The sequence below is a fragment of the Poecilia reticulata genome, linkage group LG9 (assembly GCF_000633615.1).
Source record: "Poecilia reticulata strain Guanapo linkage group LG9, Guppy_female_1.0+MT, whole genome shotgun sequence".
Taxonomy (NCBI): Eukaryota; Metazoa; Chordata; class Actinopteri; order Cyprinodontiformes; family Poeciliidae; genus Poecilia; species Poecilia reticulata.
In genome coordinates this window covers 9,382,306-9,404,721 of record NC_024339.1, presented here as the reverse complement: position 1 = coordinate 9,404,721, position 22,416 = coordinate 9,382,306, and the positions used below count along the sequence as shown (strand labels likewise).

Genomic DNA, 22,416 nt, shown 5'->3' with positions numbered 1-22,416 from the left:
ATATATATTCGAAAAAGTTGTTTCAACAGTTAAATAGTTTTTTTTAACAATGACCCACTGCTCTGACGTCTTTCAGTCGGCTCACCGCAGTACCGAGACGGCCCTCGTCAAAGTGTTCGATGACATCCACTTAAATACAGACTGTGGAAGAACCACAGTGCTGGTTCTGTTGGACCTCAGCGCAGCATTTGACACTGTTGACCATGAAATATTACCAAAACGACTGGCGAGCCGGGTTGGACTCTCTGGTACAGAATGTGAGTGGTACCAGAGCAGAGCACAGACTTCTTTCTGTCAATATGAAACTCTTCATCAAATCTGTCAACAATCCCATGCGGGGTACCTCAGGGTTCTCCTTTGGGGCCCTTCTTATTGAATATCTACAAGCTCAGACTGTAGCCAATAATAAGATTGGTCACCATAACTACACAGATGATGCACAGCTCTACATTAAGATGTCACCAGCTGACCTGAACCCATTCAAACATTGAGTACATGCATAGAACACATCAGTGCATAAACGAACCATAACTCCCTTCAGCTGAACAGAAACAAAACTGATGTAATTAGTTTTTGGTCTAAAAAGGAACGATCTGGAGTCAACACAAGTAAAACATCAAATTAAAGAGAAAACAGAGCAGTTGTAGCTTATTTCCTGAATATGTCAAGGTAAAATAATTATAATTCCATATTGGGGGGTCAGATGCCTGTAGAGGAGGATGAGTGGTTTTCTAGGTGCCAGCTTAACAGAACAGGAATATTTGGAAATTGAGCTGTGACTCAGTGGTTCAGCTAAACACAAGCAGCTGGGTCAGACCAGACCAGACAGCAGCTGACCGGTCAGATAATCTTACAACGGCAGAGAAAAGACGATTTCTCTCCTGCACGGTTCTGAACAGAGTCTGGACAATATTGATAATAAGATGCATCAGTGGAGGATCAGTTAGGACAGCCAGCACCATGGATCAGTGATTCATCAGGAACTAATGTCTAATCAAGTCTGACGTCATTTGAAGGTGTATCTGAATGTTGGATCCGGGCCTTTTCCAGCCTGGGATTGGCCCTTCCTTCACCCTGTACTCCCTGCTCTGATGTTCCTCATAAATGTCCAGAGGGGAATCAGCCGCATCCCCTTAATCAGAAACAAACACAAAGGTTTTAATACCTCAACAAATGGCGATCCCCGACATGATGACTAAGGTAGAATGTTAAATATTTTGGACTTTGAGATTTTTATAACCTAGACATGACTTTTTTTTTCCCGTCGCTGCATCTCCCACATTCCTCTCCAGAACACCAGCAATGTTCTTCAGAAGAGGAAATTTGTTTCCTTAACCCCTAATGGACAAGAAACATTTTTGTAAATTAACTATTTTTGTCAGAAATAGTTGTTTGTTTGTAAATATTGCAGGTGCTGTGCTTATTAGGAAAAACAATATTACTATTTATGAAAGGTCCATAACATACAAGTTTGTTTATATTTTTGCGAAGTGAATTTTAGTCCATTAAATGTCTTTTAATTAATTTAAATCGTTTTTTTAAGTGTTTCATTTTCCAGTTTTACTGTTCTATAAAGGAAACTGTACTCATGTTAACCTAAAGTAACCCCTGGCATTTATATTTGGAAGTGAGATACAATAAAAAATGAGTTTCTCCAAGCGTTTACTCTGTGGCCTCCTGTATTAAAGACGTGGAGGATTCGGTTATATTTGCAGCTCTGTGTGGCTGATCCTGGTTTTGAGGTATTTAGCTTCATTGAACATCATTGCACCAGCCCCACTCTTCCTCTGCCAGGCAGCAGAGGCGTCCAATCTACAAATAAAAACTACTATAACACTTATGCTTTTGTTGAAATCCCCACATTGTCAAACATTGTAAAAAAAAAGCTGAATCTGCTTTGTTTTAGTGACTTTTAGGACCTGGTAAACATCCATCTTTTCTGGTTTATTCTTCCACACCTCTGTGTCTAACTACATTAACATCATCTGGATTTAATGCCTAAGTAAAGATATTTAATATGTCTCAAACACAAGCTCCTTTGCCAAACCCTTTCCCCTCATTCTGCTTGCGTCAGTAACTGTAAGTGGTCATTGGCTCCTGTGCTACCAGCCTGGCGAACCGGACTGGTCACCTGCTCTCTCTCAGAGCAACACATCAAAGCAGGAGACACATATTTTCAGGACTGGAGTTACAAGAAGAGGGAAATGGATGTTGGACAGGTGGACAACCGGCAGATTTCACTGGGTGTGATTTACAGAGGCAATTAAAATCTGAAAACATGAAACATTCATCTCCGTTAGGCTCAGTTTGCAAAGTTCTTCAGTTCTCCTAGACGCTATATCACACACAGTGCTCCGCTAAAATATTCCTACTACTTTCTTTTTTATTTAAAGTGGAAGAACAATGGTGCAATGTTCTCACATTTTCAGATTTTAACAATCAGGCACATTTTCACTGAGCCATGTCAATAACTGAAGTTTAAAGCAGCGTTGGGTCCAGGACATCATCTCAGCATGGATCAGCTGCAGACCCACAATTTCCAAAAATCTGGCCTTGTTGTAGAAAGAAACCTGGAAGGTTTGTTGAAAACTTTGCAGCTGGAGATCACATAAAATGTGGAGGGAAACCAACATTGTACATCCCACTGAGTGAACTGTGGTGATGGCAGCATCATGCTGTGGGGAGGTTTTTATTCAGCAGAGATGGGGAAGCTGGTTAGAGTAGATGGAAAGATAGATGGATGCCTCCAAAAGCTTCTTCCTCTTCCAATGACCCGAACCATACAACCACAGCTACAATATAATCGTTTAGATCAGAGCTTATCCATGTGTTAAAATGGCATAGTCAAAGTTCAGACCTAGATACAACTGAGAATCTGTGGCAAAACTTGAAAACTAATGTTCGCAGATTCACCTTGTGATATTTTTCAGAGAAGAAAGGGCAAAACATGTAGTCTCTACGCCATAACGTTAATGTGGACCAAAAGGTTTTCTTACGGTCATGGAGAGGAAACATTTTGTTTTTTAAACGGGGCAGTATGTGTTTTCCAGGCACTTTATGCCATTTTATAGCACAATCAAATAACTGTGTTACCTTCAGTTGCTATAAAAATGCTGTACATATCAAATATGACTTTCACTTTGATGTTTAACACCTTCAAATTGGGCCTCTGTCTCTTTAAAAACACTGGCTCTTTCTGAAACTCTGCACTCAGGAAGTCATCACAATATCGCTCCTCTGTTAGGCCTTTAACATTTTTACCAGCATTCCACCAGGTGTTTGCTAGTTGCTGTTGCTAGTCTGAAGGAGCTGAATGTAGGTGCTGCTCTGTGAGGCGCAAGCTTGGAAACTTGGACATTTCAGTTCTAAGGCGGAGCGAGTCCAGCCAGGCGTTTTGTTTGGCTGAATGGTTGCCATGGAGATTAAAAGATTTCTCAAACATGCATGAAAAAAATCAAGGCAACACTTTGTGTGTTTTTCATGAGGGAACAACATCATAACATGATGTAAAGCTCAAAAACGTTTATTTAACAGCCCCTTTAAAACTGCTTCACAGATAAAGTAGCAGCAAACAAACATTTTTGTCCCCGATGTAAAATTTTTTCATACTCTGCAGACTTAAAGCCCAATTCAGTCAGAAATAACTTGAAGCTGCTGGTTGCTCTTTAAATAGTTGCAAGCGTTGGTGTGAAAGATCGGTATGTGTTTACTGCAGCCGGACCACCGTCATGTGGTTCCTTCCTCCGGCGCAGAAACTTTGTGAGAAGGTCCGCTGCTGCGTCTGTGGAGCTGCAGATGCAGCTGACCAACGCATCATGCACTTCCCCGCTCTTAAAAGAATCTATTAAAGCATCCACCTCAAATAACAGGAAGGGAGTGAACCTAAAAGAGCTGTTTGTGGCGGCCATGTTTATGTCCACTTTAGAACCAAAGCGAATGTGGAATGTTTGCAAAGCCCTGCGATAATTAGGATCAGTTTTTAACGATGTGCTACAAGGATGTGAGGCACTCATGCCCTCCAAGAAGAATGCTTATCTGATCGCTGTCGCATAACTCTAAGCGTGTTTGTAATCTACGGCTGAATGTTAATTCCTGTCAAAGACTTCTGCTGCGATTTGGTGTATAACATTTCTATAAAGCGCTGATTTCTTTGTTTTTTCCTTCAGAATAGCTGGACTGTTTATAACATTGACCAATACTTTTCTTGAGTATTTGTAGGTTTTCGTTTGGACTTTGGCTGTTTTTTTATTCTTCTTAGTTTTATTCCAGTCCTAGCATCTGATTATATCAGCATGTCAGTGTAGCATTTGGAAAGCATTTAATGAATTGGTGTAGCTCACAATCTTTATATCACCAATAAAGTGGAGCCCCCTGTGGGGTTTAGGGACCGCAGCGGCCCGCAAATAGCTCAAATCTGTGAATACTTGAGACACTTTCTAAAACGCTTATAGCTGCCTATTTTATTGGTTCAAACACTAAATACACCTTAATATGCATTAACAGTCACAGTGGAAACTGTTTTGGCTCTTCAGCTTCCTAAGCTGCGTTTGTTTTCCAATATTTTTGAAGAAATCTGTGAATAGAAAGAGTTTCCATGGACAGTTTGGAGTTCTGGTTCACAGAAAGTCCACTGAAGCATCCCGACTTTTCAAAATGAATGCAAATTAATTTTAGAATAAAGTGATTAACCTCAGAAATTCTATAGAAAAAACTTGGAAATTTCAAAAGTTTAAACTTTTCTGGAATAAAAAGTTGATAATTTTCAACTTTTGAAGTTCCAGAAATCTTTTACATTTTTAGCCAGATGCAAATTGGAAAGTCTCAGTGAACTTTAGTGTCTATTTGCTATAATACGGTGTCCTGACAATTTTTTTATGGTTTTTGTCACCAAAGTAATTTTTACTGCTCTGTACGTTCATTATGTAGAAAGCAACCTGTTCACTTTGTGCAGGACTGCACATGCACCCTATATTTGTTTGTCTTTCTGTCTAGAAAGAACAGGATGGTAAACAGATCATTTAAAAAGGGAAACTCCACCGTGCCAGTGTATTTATTAGCAAAGTGTTTCTTGGGATCTGACCAACCTTTGATAGAACCACTTCACAGAGCAGCAGGTCCTTTTGAACATTTCACTTGTGCGTTTTTTTTTTTTTTATTCGCTTTCAAACTATGAGTTTGAAAGATCAAAAATGAGCTAAAACCCACCAGAAATTTTCTAGAAAAATATTTCTGAGTGTCAAAAGTAGAAAAGGTTTTAGAAAAAAACTCCAAAATTTTCAACTTTTGAAACTCCAGAATTTTGTTTTTTCTTGAAATTTTCTGAGATTAATCCAAAATCCTTTATGAGCTCTTAGGCAAAAATTAACTTTTTTTCTATGTAAAATGGCCCTAATACATTGTTGTTTATATTCAATAGCAACTTTAAAACCAAAAAACACACAATTGGTTCAGGGTTCTTCTTCTTCTTACAAGTGTGAAAACAACCATAAGCTGGGCGGAAATCACATTTTTGCACCAATAAGGTGAAATCCATTTATTTAACTCGTGTGGTTTCCCAGTGACATTAATGACATATACATTGGCCTCACATGTCGGCTGATGGAAAACTGAAAACCTTCCCGTTGGAGTTCTGGGGGTTTCCGGAAGCAAATTGCTTCAAGGTGACAGTTTGTTTTGACATGAGGGAGATTAAACTGTAAAGCTATGAAAACAACATCTGTTAAAAAAAATCTTTATTCCATTGTTTTGCTTATAGTAAAACTTATGTTTATACTTTTTACAGAAGCCTACTCAAGCAGAAATCATCCAGTAATTCATTGTGAGAACATTAAATGAACTACATGTCATAAAATGTCAACATTTAGGCTTTAATGCTCCCATTAAACCATCTATAAAAGTCTTCTGATTCGTTTAGCCAAAGGTCTGTTTGTGTTGATGATACTGATGTACATTAACCGACCGTCTTGCAACAACACGTAAAAGACTTTCTGAGTAGATATAGCAAAAGGCGTTAAAGTTTTCTCACAGTCAATAACACTAAAAGCTTCCATTTTTTTATGGAGAACCTTTTGCAACCTTACCAGAGAAAAAGTGACCTTGCTGCTCTGCTTTCACACTCGTATATTTTAGGCCAAACTGGTAATTTAAAAGCCAAAGGAATGTGGGAAACGATTCTGGGAGAGGAGGGCAGGAAAAAGATATGCCTTCCTCGGTCACTTTGGTGTCTGAAATCCGTCGCTGAGATGGCATTTGACTGATTTGTGTTGTGACCGCATGTGCCAGACCCGCCTGCTATCCTCAACCCGTAATTCCTCCATGAATTCAGGCATGCAGCTAATTTACTGTAGAGGCCGGACTTTCTTCTTCGCTCTCGCACAAAGCCGAAACGTTGCTCCCCCCCTCCTCTGCTGTACAGGGTCCTGAGACGAGCGTCGTTAAGTGATGCCACCTGTCAAGCTGACAGCTTTTTCTCAACATGGAGGAAAATCTTTATCTGCTGCAGCTGTGAGGACCAGAGATGGATCTGCCACTGTTTGTGTTGGTGGAACAGAAAGTTTTATGTTTCCTAACAAGTAGACACGGCAAAGTGCAAGAGCAAAACTAAAAGAAGAGCCTGTTGGTCGTGTTGTTCAGATTTTCTACTGTAGCTGTTTGATTTCTTTTACCTTTGTTGACAAAGATACTTTTCTTTAAAGGGGCAGTATTGTGTAAAACTGACTTTTTTTTGGCTCTAATATCATGTTATTTTTTTTTTTCTGTCATCAAAAACATAACTGGAGCGTCGTTATGATTCTTCCATGCATGCTTGAGAAATCTTTTAATCTCCTGTTAAGATTCTCCTTGGAGCTGCAGTTTCCAAGCTTCCACTTCACAGAACAGCCCCCTCCCCCCACTCGGCTCCTTCAGACTAGCCAGCAGCAATTAGCAGACACCTGGTGGAACTGAGCATCAGCTGAGCTCGTTATAGGAGCTACTTCTCAGTGCAATGCTGGTAAAAATGTTAAAGGGTTAATAGAGGAGATGTTTCGATGACTTCCTGAAGGCGGGCCTTCAGAAAGAGCAGGAGTTTTTAAAGAGACAGAGGCCCAAGTGTATATCAAACATTTGATAAATACAGTGTTTTATAGCAACTGAAGGTAGCATAATTACTTCGTTGTGATATAAAATGATTTTATGTTGCTGGGAAAACACATAATTCTGCATATTTAAACTGCATGGAGCATAAAAAGAACAACATTAAAACTGGTCATCTGATGATGTTTGTTCATATTTCCATCCCTGCTTCCTGCTGCAGCAGGAAGTTACATTCCCCCGTCTACAATAGAGGCATGTTGTGGCTATTCTTGGCCTTCAGATTTTGTAATTTGCTAAATGCTGCATTTATATCTCCTCAGCACAACCACAGCTTCCACTGCGGTGTTGTCATGCGTCCATACGTACCCCATTGTGTGCATACCAGTTTGCTGCTTCTGCAGAGCGTTAGAAATCTCCAGATGAAGCAGGATTTCTCCAGCCGGCATGGAGGAAAAGCAGCGGAGCTGCGTTTTGGGCCCAACTGGGGAGGTTTTAATAGAATTTCTTAAACATCAATTGCGAAAAGCAGAATAGCATTTTCTGATTCGGAGTGCCCTGTAATTTCAAGCGCGTGGGTTCAAGCCACTTATTTTGTGGTGATGGCTTTACTGCCGGCCTCTCCGAAGAGGCAGGAGCCAACGCAGCCCAGGGTTGAGCTAGCTGCTTTTTGCCTTCCTGACTGATTGGCGGAGCTGATTCCCGTTTTGGTGTTTGGCCGCAGTCGCTCTGCCCTCATGGCTAACCTCACTGGGCGTAGCCGACTACCATTGGGTGTTTAGAGAGCTCAACGCGAGGACACCTGCTTTTGGATTTATTTATTTGCGCAAAAACACACATGCAGCAAGTCCATGGATGCATTTGGAAAAAACACTGAGTTTCATCATTTTAACACAGATATAGGCTCTAAATTTGGAAATTTTCAGTTCATTTGTTTTAATGTTGTTTCCTGATATATTGTTATGGATTTTAGAACCCAAACTATTTTTATTGTTGTATAAATTCATTAAATAGAACATATCCTGCTCACTTTGTCTAGAACTACACTTCTAGAAACCAGAGAACGGCATTAAAAAGGGAAAAGCCACCATGCCAGTGTATTTATTTAGTCAAGTGTTTTGTGGGCCGGACCAACCTTTGTGTTGGGTTTAAGGGAATACAGATACAACCACATCACAGAGCAATGAGTCCTTTAGAACACTTCACTTGTGCATTTTTTTATTCGCTGGCAAAACATCTGTGTAGTGACACACCCTGTAATTATAAAAGAGCAAAAAATAAATAAAATTGAAATGCCCTCTGATTATTTTCATCCCTGCTGCCTGCACTGAAAATCAGATCAGACAATTACGACTAGATGTGAAATTTAATTATTTTGTTATGACAGAAAAAGATCAGCTGAACTGAAAAAGCTGCAGACACGGCAGCATCTCTTGTTTTGGTTGGTTCATGTGAAATGATTGAGCTTTAAAAATCTGTTGTTTTTATGTGTGTAGATTAACTGTGGCGTGAAAACATATTTTCCCACTTTACAAATATTTTAAGTATTAGAGCTATTTTTGATAGAAAACAAAGTAATACATTTCCACCAAAAAACTCAAAATTAAATTTTTTTTCCCCTAACTCTGAAAGTTACACGTTTTTCCCAGAAAATCTGTTTTTTTCTAGCAAAGTTGTGACTTTTGAAGCTCAGAAATTTCCAAGGTTTTTCACCTCTTTTTGTATCTGCAATGTCCTTAAAACCCCAACGAAGGTATTGAGATGCTTTTGTATGACCATAAACAGGATTTCCATGCTTTAAACCATCAAATGTTTCGGAATTAAAACAATTCTGCTAAGAAGAGTGAGTCAGCTCCTCCGCAGATTATTTCCCAGTTATTAGATGCTTGCTGCTGGTCGTTACCGGCTCAAAGACGTGACGCCCATTTTTTTTGTCCGGCTCTATTTTTTTTACAGTTAAAAAGAGGTTTAAACTCATAAAATGAAACTATAAATATGTAATATATCTCCCCCATTAACACCTTCTTTAACCTTTCAAAAGCTGGTCTTTTTTGGCCATTTTTGGGGTCTTTGAAGGGTCAAAATGTCATGCGGTGCGACTGTCCAAACTCAATTACTGTTGCAAAAATGTCTTTAAAATTACATTAAATCTGTTCAAATATATTTTATTTTATGTTTGGCATGAATTTCAAAGTCTTTTCTTCATCCTGTGCGAATTTTCAAAGCATTTTTAGTTATAATTCCATTATAACATTTAAACAAACTTTGTCCGAAAATGTCATTTTACAAAATATCATGTGGTGCGACCAACAAAAAATTCAGATTTTTGGACTTAAATTTTGAAATCCAGTCAAAAACAGGAGGTTGAATCATCCAACAGTCTGACAAAAATCACTGGATACAGCAAACAGGTTTGTTTATTTTTCTTAAATTTCAGAAAAATGTCACTTTTAGCAGTAGGTATGTAGTTGCCATATTTGGGTGTCATTTGGTGCGACCACCAAAAAACTACTAATATTTAAATATACCTACTATTTTCTGTTTTGATTATAAATGTTATATTTGCCTTGTGTTTGAAGCTAGGTTGTTTTTTTAAGGAAGCAAATTATTTGCCTTTTGATAATGACCGAACATGAAAATATCATGTGGTGTGACCGAATATCATGTGGTGCGACCGAATATCGTGTGGTGCGACCGAATATCGTGTGGTGCGACCGAATATCGTGTGGTGCGACCGAATATCGTGTGGTGCGACCGAATATCATGTGGTGCGACCGTTGTAATGATACATTTATGTGTTTGAAAAGGAGTTTCTGTGCTTTTATTTTCGATTTCAAGACTCAAATGCAAAAGCAATACTTTGTATTATTTCCAGAATAGGTTTTTGTACAGTTTTATTATTGTTTTGCATTGTATTGTATGATAAAAATATAATGGAATATTTAACATTACGGGAATAATTATAGCATATATTTTGTCATTTATTGTTTTTATTTATTTTACTAGATCCCACTGTCATCAAACTGAGCTATGATGAAGTACCATATGTGACCCAGGTACTTCAAGATGTGAGAGAAGAAGTCCAAGTCGGCACCATGCGACAGTCTGATGACAAGAAGTTGGTCACATGGTCACCAGAACCTGAACCAGCAAAACCTCATGGAGTTCCAAGTTGAACCGCCAAGACTGGGCAAAGTTCACAAATGCCTGGTTCTAAAAATTGCTTGAAAATAAGCATTTTCCTTTGTTCACTTGGGCATTAAAGTACCCAGGAGTAGAGGTGGGCTGATCCATCGGCCACCGATGGTCCCACCGGTCCGATTGATCTGGCAACATGGTGTCATTTATACCTAAAGCGAAAAATTAACAGTCAATCCACGTGATCAGTTTTGGCGATTGGCAGTGATCGGCCCTCACTGATCAGAATCAGCAGGAAAAAACTTAATCGGAGCGTCTCTACCCAGCATGATGGTTTTTAAGTTAATTACATTTTTCCATCTTGAAACCATTACTTATTATATGGTTCTGTTTAAAAAAGTAAAAACTGAATTATTATATTTTCATTAATGCACTTACATTTGGGAGATTGAACATGTCTTTCCAGTTTTTTTAAATTATGAAATTAAAGCAGACTCCTGTACATTCTGATTTTATGAGGGATATGTTGGAAATGTTTACTGCAAAGTTGATTACTGCATTCATTTTTAGGGAAATTAAATTGGTGTGTTCTATATGTGTTGTTATTTTTGTAATGTACTGTAACTGAATGCAATTCCGTTTTCATGTATTAAAAGGATTTTAACCGGTTTCCTGGCCTACATTTATTGTATAAATCATTTGGTGCGACCATAAATCATTTGGCGCGACCGATTAAAAATGTACATTTATTGAATTCAAAATAGAATATCTAGTGTCTGGAGCATAGATATCAACCACTAATACAGTGTCCTTAAGTGACTGGTATTTATTTATTATTTTGACACATTTTGATAAAATGGTGAAGAAAAATAGCGGTCAAATCAATTATAAATGGAATTTCACAGGTTTTTTTGGGGAAAAACTGTCATAATTGCCAGAAAAATAAAAAGAAATTTAAAAAATGTGTTTCTAAACACCTTAAATAAATGGAAACTTATAAAACAAATGTTTAGTACATCATGGAAAATACCTTATTTTTAGGTAAAACACGGTCGCACCAAATGACATTTTTTAGGACCACAGCCACATCATATTGATAAAAAACCCTTGAAAAGGTCTAATTTGAATGTGAAATTATGATTTCTGTATGTACAACATTTCAAATATTCTAGTAATTGCAATGGATATAAATATTTTTGACATTTTTAATTTAGCTTGGTGGAAATCCTTATACGTCAATGACCCTATACCTTTACAGGGCCTGGTTCTTCATATATCTGATGAAGAAAAAAAAGGCAATTCCTGCAAATCCAACAGGAAAAAACTAACTGGAGAAATAGATATTAAACAACAAGTTGGGCATAAGAAACATAATTTTACAGATACGACAAATACYGTAGCAGCATTGATATGGCAAWAGAAAATTCAAAGAATTTTYATGTCATGATATAAAATGTGGCATTGGTTTGACACAGGTCGTTTTAGAAGTATGCGGTAAATCAGATAAGTAATAGTACAGTAAATAAATAAATAAAATCATCTCAAGAGGCACTGTATATACATCTTGATATGAAAACTGGCTTTTGTAATTTATCTTAACATGATAATAAAAATTTTTAAATTAGCTGAAAGGTGATGACAAAAAAAATCAAAAATGGAAGAAATCTGTAATGGAGAAAAAAAACAGATTGATTGCATTATTATGAAAGGGACAAAATTAGAGCTGAGTATAAATATTCTTCACTGGGATGGATGGAAACCAACCTTGTTGCTAGATTGTCCCAGAATTAGATCTAAAGAAAATTAAGATAGATTTTCCACTCTGATATGTGTTAAAGCCTTTATATAAGATTAAATAAATATAAGCCAGGCTAACAGCTAAGGTGTGTTACTGGCTGCAATGCTCCACTGGTAACAAACCTGTGAGTTAGTGAGCTCTGGCTCTGGATAGCGTATCCTGCAGGAAGTGTAATTTGGGTAGATCCCCTCTGATGCAAGTCACCTCAGCACATATGGTTTCCACCATTGCATCTATTTCACAAGCTGGCCGTGTGAAGTCACTTCCAAGTCAAATAAGCAAAGCCCCCCACCTCCCGCCCCTCATCCCCCTCCCAAAGCCCGCCCCAATCTCTCCACAGCACATGCACTCAGTCATCAGCAAATATCAAGAAAGGGGAAAGCTATCCAGAAAAAGAGTTCCCGACTGAAACCGTTTCTGTAGCACAGGCCGTGTTTTCCTTACCCTAACAAATTTACACAGTTGTTAGTGATGGCCTGCGATTCCTCCTAAGGCTCAGACCACCAATAATAAACAGTGTGGCAGCTGACACCGCAAGACACCTGCACGGCTCCCTGACACTGCAGGATTGTTCCCAGGGCCTGAGGGAGCTGGTGTGGGCAGAGGTGGGCTGAGGAACAAGAGGAAGGAGTCCACAGGGGCGGGCAGACGGGTCCGAGTCAGAGCGCAGACATGGGGGATGGGCAGAGCACAAACGCTCAGGGCTGAAACCATCTTCATTTGTTTACTGCCAGCTTTCAGCACTTTAGTACACGAACATCAACCAGCTTACTGGAAGAAAATCATGCCTTTTTTTTATTTTATGTTTCTTTAGTCTGTGGGATTCTGGCTGGGAATCGGTGATTAAAATACACATTTCTTCGGCTTGCTGAATAATCTTTTGTGCCTCTAATCAAGTTGTTTTGGTGCCCAAATGTAAACAAGAGAGCGAAATGGAAAGTGAAGATAGAAGCCAGTTGTGAAGTCATTTGGTGAATGAAGCCCGTGGAGTTTGGGGCTGATGTGTTTCTATATGTAACCTTTGGCTGAAAGGTTTAGATCAAACATTTTCACATTATTTCTGCTTCATTCGACAAACAAAAGTTAATGCAGCTAATAAAGAAAGTCAGGATGTAACATTTTTTAACTTCTTGTCATAACTGAAACAAATAATTGTATTAGCGACAATAATTATGAACAATGGAGGATTCCCTCAGTGAATTTACTCTTTAACTCTGATGTTTTTTCAGATTCAGCAAAATTCAACTCATTGGGATAACTGACAACTGAACAGCGTGTGAGATATAAACACCTTTAATAAAACACCTTATAGAGCTGGAGTCAAATGATTAGTGTTTTGTGAAAGATTGAAAAAGTCAAGAAAACAGAAAAGAACCGTCTGCTTCTAAAGGACAGAGACATTTTATCAACCCTTTCAAAGGAGTTGATAAAGAAAACTAACATTAGGGCCTTAAAATGGCCTTTTGAAATGTTATAAACTGTCCTGGAAATCAAGTCTGTGTCAGTTAACCAGCTGGTTCAAATGAACAAAGAAAAAGTGATCAGGGTTGCTGCTGTGAAGACAGTTTAAAAATGACAAATGTAACCATTCAGCAGCATACATGTTAGCTTCTTTCCAGGCTTTTTGAAATGCCATCAATCAGAGCTACTAATAAATGCAGGTCATATTCTCTATCTGCATTAAATAGAAAGGTCATTAACCAATGCTGGACAAATGTTGGGCTTAAAAAAGTGGCATCAAGATGGATTTTTTAAGGTATTGGTGACACTAGTGACCTGTATTCAGTAGAAGATGGACAGGAAGAAGAGCAGAGAGAGAAATGAGAGACAAGTAGCAAAGCTTTTTATAATTTACTGTAGGTATTTACTGCTTTAAAATGTAAACTAAGACAAACTGAGGTAATTTCCCAATTCTGGGACTAATAAATCACATCTTTTCTAATCTTAATAAAGGTAAAACTGCCGTCCTTGAAGTATTTTAGATTTAGCTCTGATGCTGAGAATTGATCCAAATGCCAGAATTAGGCTTTATCAATGCATTCCTTATTATTGAATTTCAGATCAGATTCATGCACTTTACATTTCACAACAAAAATAAATAATCAAGTTAATGAATCATCAGATTAAAAAAGACACATGATTCTGTTGGGTTTGTGCATTAAGAGCAGTTTAGCTGCAGAACGATCTCGCTCTCTGAGCCCCAACGTCCCTCCAACACGTTGAATCGGCTGCACTCAGCATGTTGAGAGGACGAGCGCGTCGGCTGAAAAAACGTCAACAGGACTGAGAAAACAAAGGCGACAGACATCCACAGACGTTACCGACAGCTGAGTGTTTCTGCGGCAGAGTTCATTACCCCGTCCTGTGGCTTTGTTTAGGTTTCTGTGTGTGTGTACAGTCACACACACACACATGCCACAGGATGTCAGGTGGTCCAGCCATCATTGTCTTCCCACCTGTAGGACATTGTCAAAAGCACAAAGACGGGCGCAGTACGTGTCAGCCCCCCGTCAGCTTCTGTTTGAGTCAGATTTGTAAATCCATCTCTTTCAGCCACGAGGCTTTGAAGGATTGGAGTAATTCACATCTGAGCAGAAAGAGGCGGAGGGTTAGTGTCGGCTGGGTTCAGTTTAACAGTTTGTTTCTGAACGAACAAACAGACTTTTTGAGTCTTCATAAGAGAGCAGCGGCCGCAGGGCGTTGAAATGCTTTGGTTGTGTTGAATTGTAGATTAAAGGATTCTCCCAGTTATCTGCTTGTTGGTTTATGTAACCTTCTACCTAAGGTCAGCGGTGAAGTTTGTAAAGGACACACATGAGGAGGATTTCAAAGAGTAAAACAATGAGCAAGTATCTGTACCTGGAGCTGAGCAGCACTCAGCGTCTCGACTATTAACCAGACTGATGTTTGCCATAAAGCGCGGCCTCTCCCTCACTGCCCTGTGAGGTCACAGCACCTGTTCTTGATAATTGTTGACAGGTGATGTAAAGCCTCTGCTTGTTTTCCATGGCGTAAAGTGGAGGTCCACCGGCTTCCTTCAGCAAGGAGCCTGGAAACTCATGGTGCTTGTTTAGCAGCAAATAGGAGTGTGATATGTTTATTCTAAGCTCTCCATATTTGAAAGAAATGAACTGAGTTCTATATGTAGACTGAAAAAAAACCTATTAATATGTTTAACCATAGGTGCATTTATTTCCATTGACTATATTTCTGCGCAAACTGGAATTGCAAAAGTAAATTTGCTTCATGGAAACATGAAAGATGCGTTTTTCCCTGTGAGCTCTGCAGCCCCCGCCCTGCAGACAGGGCCCACGTCCTGACAGGCGCACAAATGGGATACCGTACTCTGAGGTATCCTGCAAGGACGTGTTACTGTAAGCAGAACAGTTTGACTTACTCATGCTCAGAGCAAACAAGACATGTCAAATACAAAAGGAGTCAGAAAAGAAAGAAAAACATCTTTTCTTTGTGGGAACAGGCAGACAAAACAGCCTCTTCACACCTGAGTCCGTCCTTTGTTGGGGGTTCTTCCCGTCCGTTGTCATCAGGTGTTATCTGTACCATCAAGTCAACATAAAAAGATCGATTCATGTTCTGCTTTTACCCAGGCTGGTTTTGAACTATTTGGCTCCAGATCTCTTTGTCTGAACCCAGTGATAAAGTCATTTCTCATCTTTTTTCTTCCTCTGGTTGTTTAAACGCAACTTTAAAGAGGCTCTCACCGATAAGCAGCTGGAAAACGTGTCTTTATAGTGAGGATGTGCTTACATTGAAGAATCCAGACCCGTTTCCCCTGCTGCACTCATTGTCTCTCCGTCTGATTTGTGTGTTTGGTCTGTTACCAGCACTATCTGCAAAGCTCAAGCACAATCTTGGGTCATATTTATCTTTTATATTTCATAAAATAAAAGATCGACTGCAAAACGCATGAAAGACAGGATGTGTGTTCAGCCCTAAGCTCATTTAACTTCATTTCACTTTATTTAGACATTTTCAAATTACAACAAATGTGATTTTTTATAAGAAACAGGTGAAATACATTAATTATAGAGTTAGAATTTCTTCAGATTCAGTTCAACATCAACCCATGCCATGGGAATAAGTTAATATTTTTTGATACGTGGAAAATGAGCTGCTTCAAAAACCTCCCGATTGCTAAGTCACAATCAAAGGGCACTGCGCCGTTGCCTAGCAACCCGAGTGGAGCTCCAGAAATCTTGGTCAGCTGGTTTTACCGGCATATGCGCTGTACAATGGCTGCTGGAAAAGACAAGTGCTTTGCTGTTGATTTACCATCCAGAAACCATTTGCCGTATTCTTGTTGGTTGCGCAGGAGGGTCTACTGACGCTTTTCAAAGGTGTATAGTTGCATAATTGTGCATCTGTTTGCAACCGTTTTCACATGCGAGTGTTAGCGTTGAGTTGGGATTTTGAACAGATCTGGTCTGGTTAGGCAGAACTAGCCAGACCAAAATCTCATCACCCAACAATGATTTTGTACAGAATGAACATGTTTTGTGGAAGCCACAGACTTTTAAGTTCAGTTCAGATCTGTTCAATTTAGCTGTGCCTTACAGCAGGTTTAAAAGCATGTTTCTTTCAAACATGCTTTTATTTTTCATTGAAAATGCAGCTTTTTTGTTTGCTATTATTTAAAAAACACAAAATTGGAATAGCGATTTGCCTTCCACCTAAAAACAATGCATGCTCTTCAAAGTTCAGGTAACTAAATCTACCTAGAGGCCTGCGGTGTATGAAAGCTGTTAGGGATTAAATGAGCTAACCACTTTGTTCAGGCTAAATTTGAATATAATAAGCTAAAAAAAATGTCCCATCTTCAACACAATTCAAATAAGACCAGACAACTTGAGACGCCCGTGAATAAAAAAGGTCTGTTGATGTCCGGTGTTTGCACGAGAACTTTAATATCCAAACTTCATGGCGTTTAAAGAGCCTTTCCTGCTCTGACTGTGGGAGTGTTGGAACGGAAATCACACTCCAGTTACTGTAAGTTAAAAGATTCGGGCCCCGAGGAGTCCCACGCTCTTATCTGAGCAGGATACTCTGCAGACGGCCCACCTCTCTAAGGCTTCTCCAGGACGACATCAGTTTGACTCATTTTTATCCTCAACATGTGTCAAAATTTAACAAGACCCTTTGTATTTTAAGATTGGTCTATTCCTGCCAGATGCCTTTCATCTGTCCAAAAAAACCCGACATTTGTCCTTACTGGTCTTTCCCCAGAAAAAAGGTTTAATGGTCATGATGATTTACACAGAGGCTCTCCTTTCTTTTTTCTCTCCTCTTTTACAGTCGGTCATTTTCATAAGGGATTATAATACTCTTGGACAGGAGGTATCTGGATATATAGACTACGCCCACAGGCTCAAGACACAAGATTTTGAACCATATTTCTGTGGAAAGAAAAGGCTCATGCCAGGACCCTCAGATTTATGGTAAGTCTTATTTTATTGTAATATCTCCTTTTTAAGTTTGGTCGAATGTCGAGTCGGGTCAGGGTGCGCAGGATGTACAGCAGGAGGTTTTTTTTGTTGTTTTTTTTTCCGTTTCCTGTTAATTAGAAGTAACAGAAAAAAATCACTAATCAGAATTCCTTTATTGTCATTGTGGCAGGAATTTAACCAAATATAAAAGAAACGTAGGTGATCTGAACATACTAATAAAAACAATAAAATCATTAAAGGATCTCCGATCTGCTGTGTCTGTGCGTCGCCATGGGAGACGTTGTTAATTAATTGAAGAAATTAAATTTTTTCTAATCACATATCCAGATATTTTTAAACATTATTTTCACCCTGAACTCTTTTCCACATTTTGTCGTGTTACAACCACAAATTCTAATGCATTTTATTTCAATCTTATGCTTCAGACCAACACAAATTTAGATCTTTGACTAGGCCATTTTAACTCAATATGCTACGATTTAAATTTTGCCATCGTAGCTTTAGCTTTATTTTTATTTTCTTGTCCTACTGGAAGGGAAACGTCTGCTCCAGGCTCGAGTGCTATGCAGTTTTTTAGTTTGCATCCCCACAGCATGATGCTGCTGCCACCATGTCCCACCATGGGGAAGCTTCGTTACTTTCTGCAGAACATATTTTTGGCCAAAGAGTTGAATTTTGGTCTCTTATCGCAGCACCTTCTTCCTTGTGTCTGGATTTTATTTAGGGACATCAGAGGGGCTGAATACACATGCATGCCACACCTTTCAGATTTTTACTTGGCTGTATTGTATCATTTTGATTTGTCTTTGTCTGTTACCTTGTGTTGATCTATCACATGGAGTTTGAGTGGAATACATTGAGGTTCAGGAAAAGGGTCAAAGGTCATTCCAGACTCATCTTTCCTGTCAAAGATTTGACAAAATGACAGCTGATTTAAATAAAAACATTTTCTGCGGCTGACGTTTTACTAAAGCATTTTATTATTCTGCTTCTTCAGTGAGAAAAGATGATAACTGCACTTTCTACAACCGGTTGAGGAGAAGACTGTTTGTGTTAGCTAGCGCTGGATGAGGTTTCAGCAGCACGAGGCTCCATCAGCTGCTGCTAATTAACTCCACTCCTGTATCTGTATATCTGTGAAACTCTGAGCACAGGGTTGCACGGCATTCAGAGCCAGTTGCACAGTTTCAGCACAATCCGCAGATGAACTTCTGAACTCACAGGTGTAAGCTAAAATCCTCTCCGTATCCCTCGCTCAGACGTTTTTATATCTTTATAATTCCCGTTCTATCATCGGCCCTGTGTACACAGACGGCTGTCAGCAAATCACCGCAGCCGAAACCATTCCCACATTCCTCACACTCGTGCACAGTAACATGTTACCAACATGTCAGATATGTGTGAGAAATCCCAAAAGGACAAACACAAGTGGCCAAAGGTGGGAATGACTGTTAATAGATGATTTAGTTAGGAGTTCAGCCAAATGGCAGACAACCCGTCTAACCCCGCTGACGGACGGGTAGAACAGCCTAAAAGGTTCAAATGAAGGCACATTTAGAATTTAACCTTCAGAGAAGCTCTATTACAAAAAGTATCTCAATTACACATAAGTTCTTTGCTCAATACTAAACAGAAGAAACAGAAAATTGAGAAACTACTTGCACACCAGCAGCTAAGGGCTGTTTAGAGAACTTCTCTTAATGGAAGCATGGCAGTTTGGAAAAAAACCCTTTGGTGCAGGATGAGCAATGGAAACACTTCTTCACATCACACAAGTCACATGATCAACAAGCAGATGTTGCTACTGGCGCAAACCATGACAATCGCCATTATAATTTTTACTGAGTTATCACAAGAACAAACTTATTCTCGTGTGATTTTAGTCGCGTTTCTTATTTCATGAAAACATCGAAACTGCAAAAATGTGTTTGTTGGACATCAGCAAAATATTGACGAAGTTTTGCACACATTTGTAATGGAAACACGTCGACTGCCAACAACTGCAGCTGATCTCATTCAGGCCAGTTGATGCTTATTGAGATCATGTTTATGTTTACGCAGCTAGCAGATGCTTTTAGCAACTTCCAAATTAATTAAGACAAAACAATGCAGCTCATGTCCCGTTGATCAAACCAGAACAGCTCTATCTGACCTCATCTCTTGGAACAAGAAGCGTGGTTTCTCTCTGGGTACTCCAGCTTCCTCCCTGTGTGAGTGTGTGCACCTAGGGTGTTTTGTCCTGTGATGGATGGTTGATGGCTCCTTTTCAAAATTTAGAACAACATAACTGAAAGTACGCAAACACAACATGGTGAAAGGGTGAAATTAGCGGCACCGATCTGAAGCCTGACTTGATTAACAGCTTTCAGAACTGCAGACGTCACGTCGTCCCAACTTCACTGTCTATGCTAGAAATCCCACCAGTGCAGCTGTTTCTAAGGTTTCTTACACATATATAACATTCAAATGCCAACAGTGTCACCACCTACTGGTAGATACTAGATATTTCAGTATTTGTCCAAATTTTAACAGTTACAGATGAACATATTTAATACTACATCCATATATATTCAAAATCAAATAGTGAAAGTCAGTATTATAATGGATACAGTTGTGGATCAGCGCATTTTGTACGAGGGCATCAGAAATCAGCCGTTCAGTATTTTGGCTGCAGAAACGTTTCTGTTCTGTAAATATTAACAGAAAGTTTCTGTTTACTGTTGATTAAAAACAGCAATTTATTCTCTTATTTCATCACCACTTTCAGATTCTCAGCTCATTTAGTCTGAAAGCTGCCAGAGGTGATGTCATTTTGCAGCAGCTTCTAGACAGAACCAGTCCAAAACCCTCCAGCTGAAAGCTAATCACTCAGAACTAATTTCATTGCAACATCAATTACTTTCAACAGCCTAATGACCAACTAAACAGAAAACATTAATGAAAGAAACAAAGTATTTCAGATGAAAGAAGATGTGCAAGTAAAAAGAAAAGTCCTGTTTTGCTGGGGTTGATTGTTTTGTTTTGTTATCTGTGGAGACGGACACCAACTCCCCGTCCAGGTTTACAAGGATGGAAACAGTTTTCCATTCTGTGAGTCAACCTTTCTTCAGAAACACTTACTGTGTTGAGACAAGTTGACTGAATGGATTAATGTGTCTGTCTCCCTTTGGGTAAAGGTTCTTGGGTGTTTTTGGCTCCATTTAAAGTTAAAACCAAAATATGGGATATCTTGTCCCTAAAGCGAATTCTGGATCTTCTCCAGGGATTCCTGAAGAAGTCAAGGCCTGAAGAAACAAAATTCAAAGAAAAATACCAACTGACATCTTAATAAAATCTTAGACAATGTTACCATTCCATGCGTGCAGATTGCTCCGTCCTGGGTGCACAAAGGAGCGTTATCGCAGGTCCTTCCTCACAGCAGCAGCAAGATTTTATAACAGTCACTTATATGTTTGCATCCCTGCTGTTTTCCATAGCTTGTCCATTTTTTTTTTCATTGATTTTTATGCAGATATTCATTCACAGTCTGCACATATTTTAACTGATCTCATAAACATAAACATGATCTCAGTTCTTTGAATCTGAGCGAATTATTTTTAATAACTATGGCATTTTCTTCTTCTGTTGTAAATTTAGCCTCACAGTCTCTTATATTTACATGAACATACATGCTCCTGGTACACCTGAATTTCCCTACTGAGGGAGAATAAAGGACATTTCTGCTGTATTCAGGGCTGCAGCTCAGTACTCTGAGGTTTACTCTCTCACCTCCAGGGTTTTCAATGTTCTCAAATATGAATATATGAGTTGGACACCCTGGATTTAGTCAGTCGTTTATTTTGTAATATTAGGAGTCTTCATTAAGACGCTGCATTGTGGATAAAGTTTTACACCCGACTGAAAGATAAAAACTAGTGTGATGGACTGTTTTATTTATCAGTTTCTCACCTTGTGTTCATCCCAAACACCCATCTTGTGGCCCTGAACTCTTCCTCCTCCCCAACAACCCGTAGGCGTGAGTCACTGGACGAGTATGCCTGGAGGTGCAACCGACTCCCTAATGACGCTTTTATGAGGCTTCCCCCCTCATCAGGTCTCCCTTCCCTCCCATTGGGGTGACACATGCCTTCACACGCCGCCTCAGTCTCCAGCTTGATCAGATTTACACATCTCTCTCTCCGTCTTTATTTTTTAACTTCTCGTAGCTCATGTGTCATTCTCCGCTATCTGCTCTTCCTCCTCCGCCCGTCTCAGCCTCCCCCCGTGACTTTTTTGGTCTCTGTCGGGAACAATAACACACAGTGTGGTTGCCGCTAAGAGGGAGCAGATGCTGGAGCTGCTGCCCACTCGGTGCACTAAACCTCCCACCGCAGGACTCTGAATCCCGTCCCTCCAACTCCTCCTCCTCCTCCACAGCCACAGTGACACCAGCGCCAGCTCCTGCCTACACATCCCACCTCCATCAAAAAAGGGTGGATAGGTTCACGTCTCAATTCTACTTCCACTTTTGACATTAAAATTTATATCTAATATCTTAAAAATCTTTCTTTTTTTTGCCTCAACTCCATAATATATGGACTGTTAGTTCCAGTTCTGGATCTATGATACGCAGCTGAAACCAGATTTTAACATTGATGGAAAAAACATGATTTTTCCTCAATGTTTGATATTAAATCAGACTAAACTTTTTCAGCTTTGAGTCATTTAGGATTAACAGTTTTTTCTATTTTCTGAATGACATAATAATATGAGGGCTGCGCAGTGGCGCAGTTGGTAGAGCTGTTGCCTTGCAGCAAGAAGGTTCTGGGTTCGATTCCCAGCCTGGGGTCTTTCTGCATGGAGTTTGCATGTTCTCCCTGTGCATGCGTGGGTTTTCTCCGGGTACTCCGGTTTCCTCCCACAGTCCAAAAACATGACTGTCAGGTTAATTGGCCTCTCCAAATT

The 22,416-nt window shown here is 39.4% G+C and overlaps 1 protein-coding gene across 1 annotated transcript in view; it reads left to right on the top strand.

The window, feature by feature from the left end:
• Positions 1-21,923, top strand: part of cfap299 (cilia and flagella associated protein 299) — a 65,416-nt gene extending 43,493 nt beyond the window's left edge. Inside the window, exons 4-5 of the mRNA XM_008417756.2 lie at positions 17,321-17,463; positions 21,413-21,923. Of these exons, the coding sequence (XP_008415978.1) occupies positions 17,321-17,463; positions 21,413-21,485 (216 nt within the window). The 3' untranslated portion in view covers positions 21,486-21,923. The remainder of the gene's footprint in view (positions 1-17,320; positions 17,464-21,412) is intronic.
• The last annotated feature ends 493 nt before the right edge of the window (positions 21,924-22,416 follow it).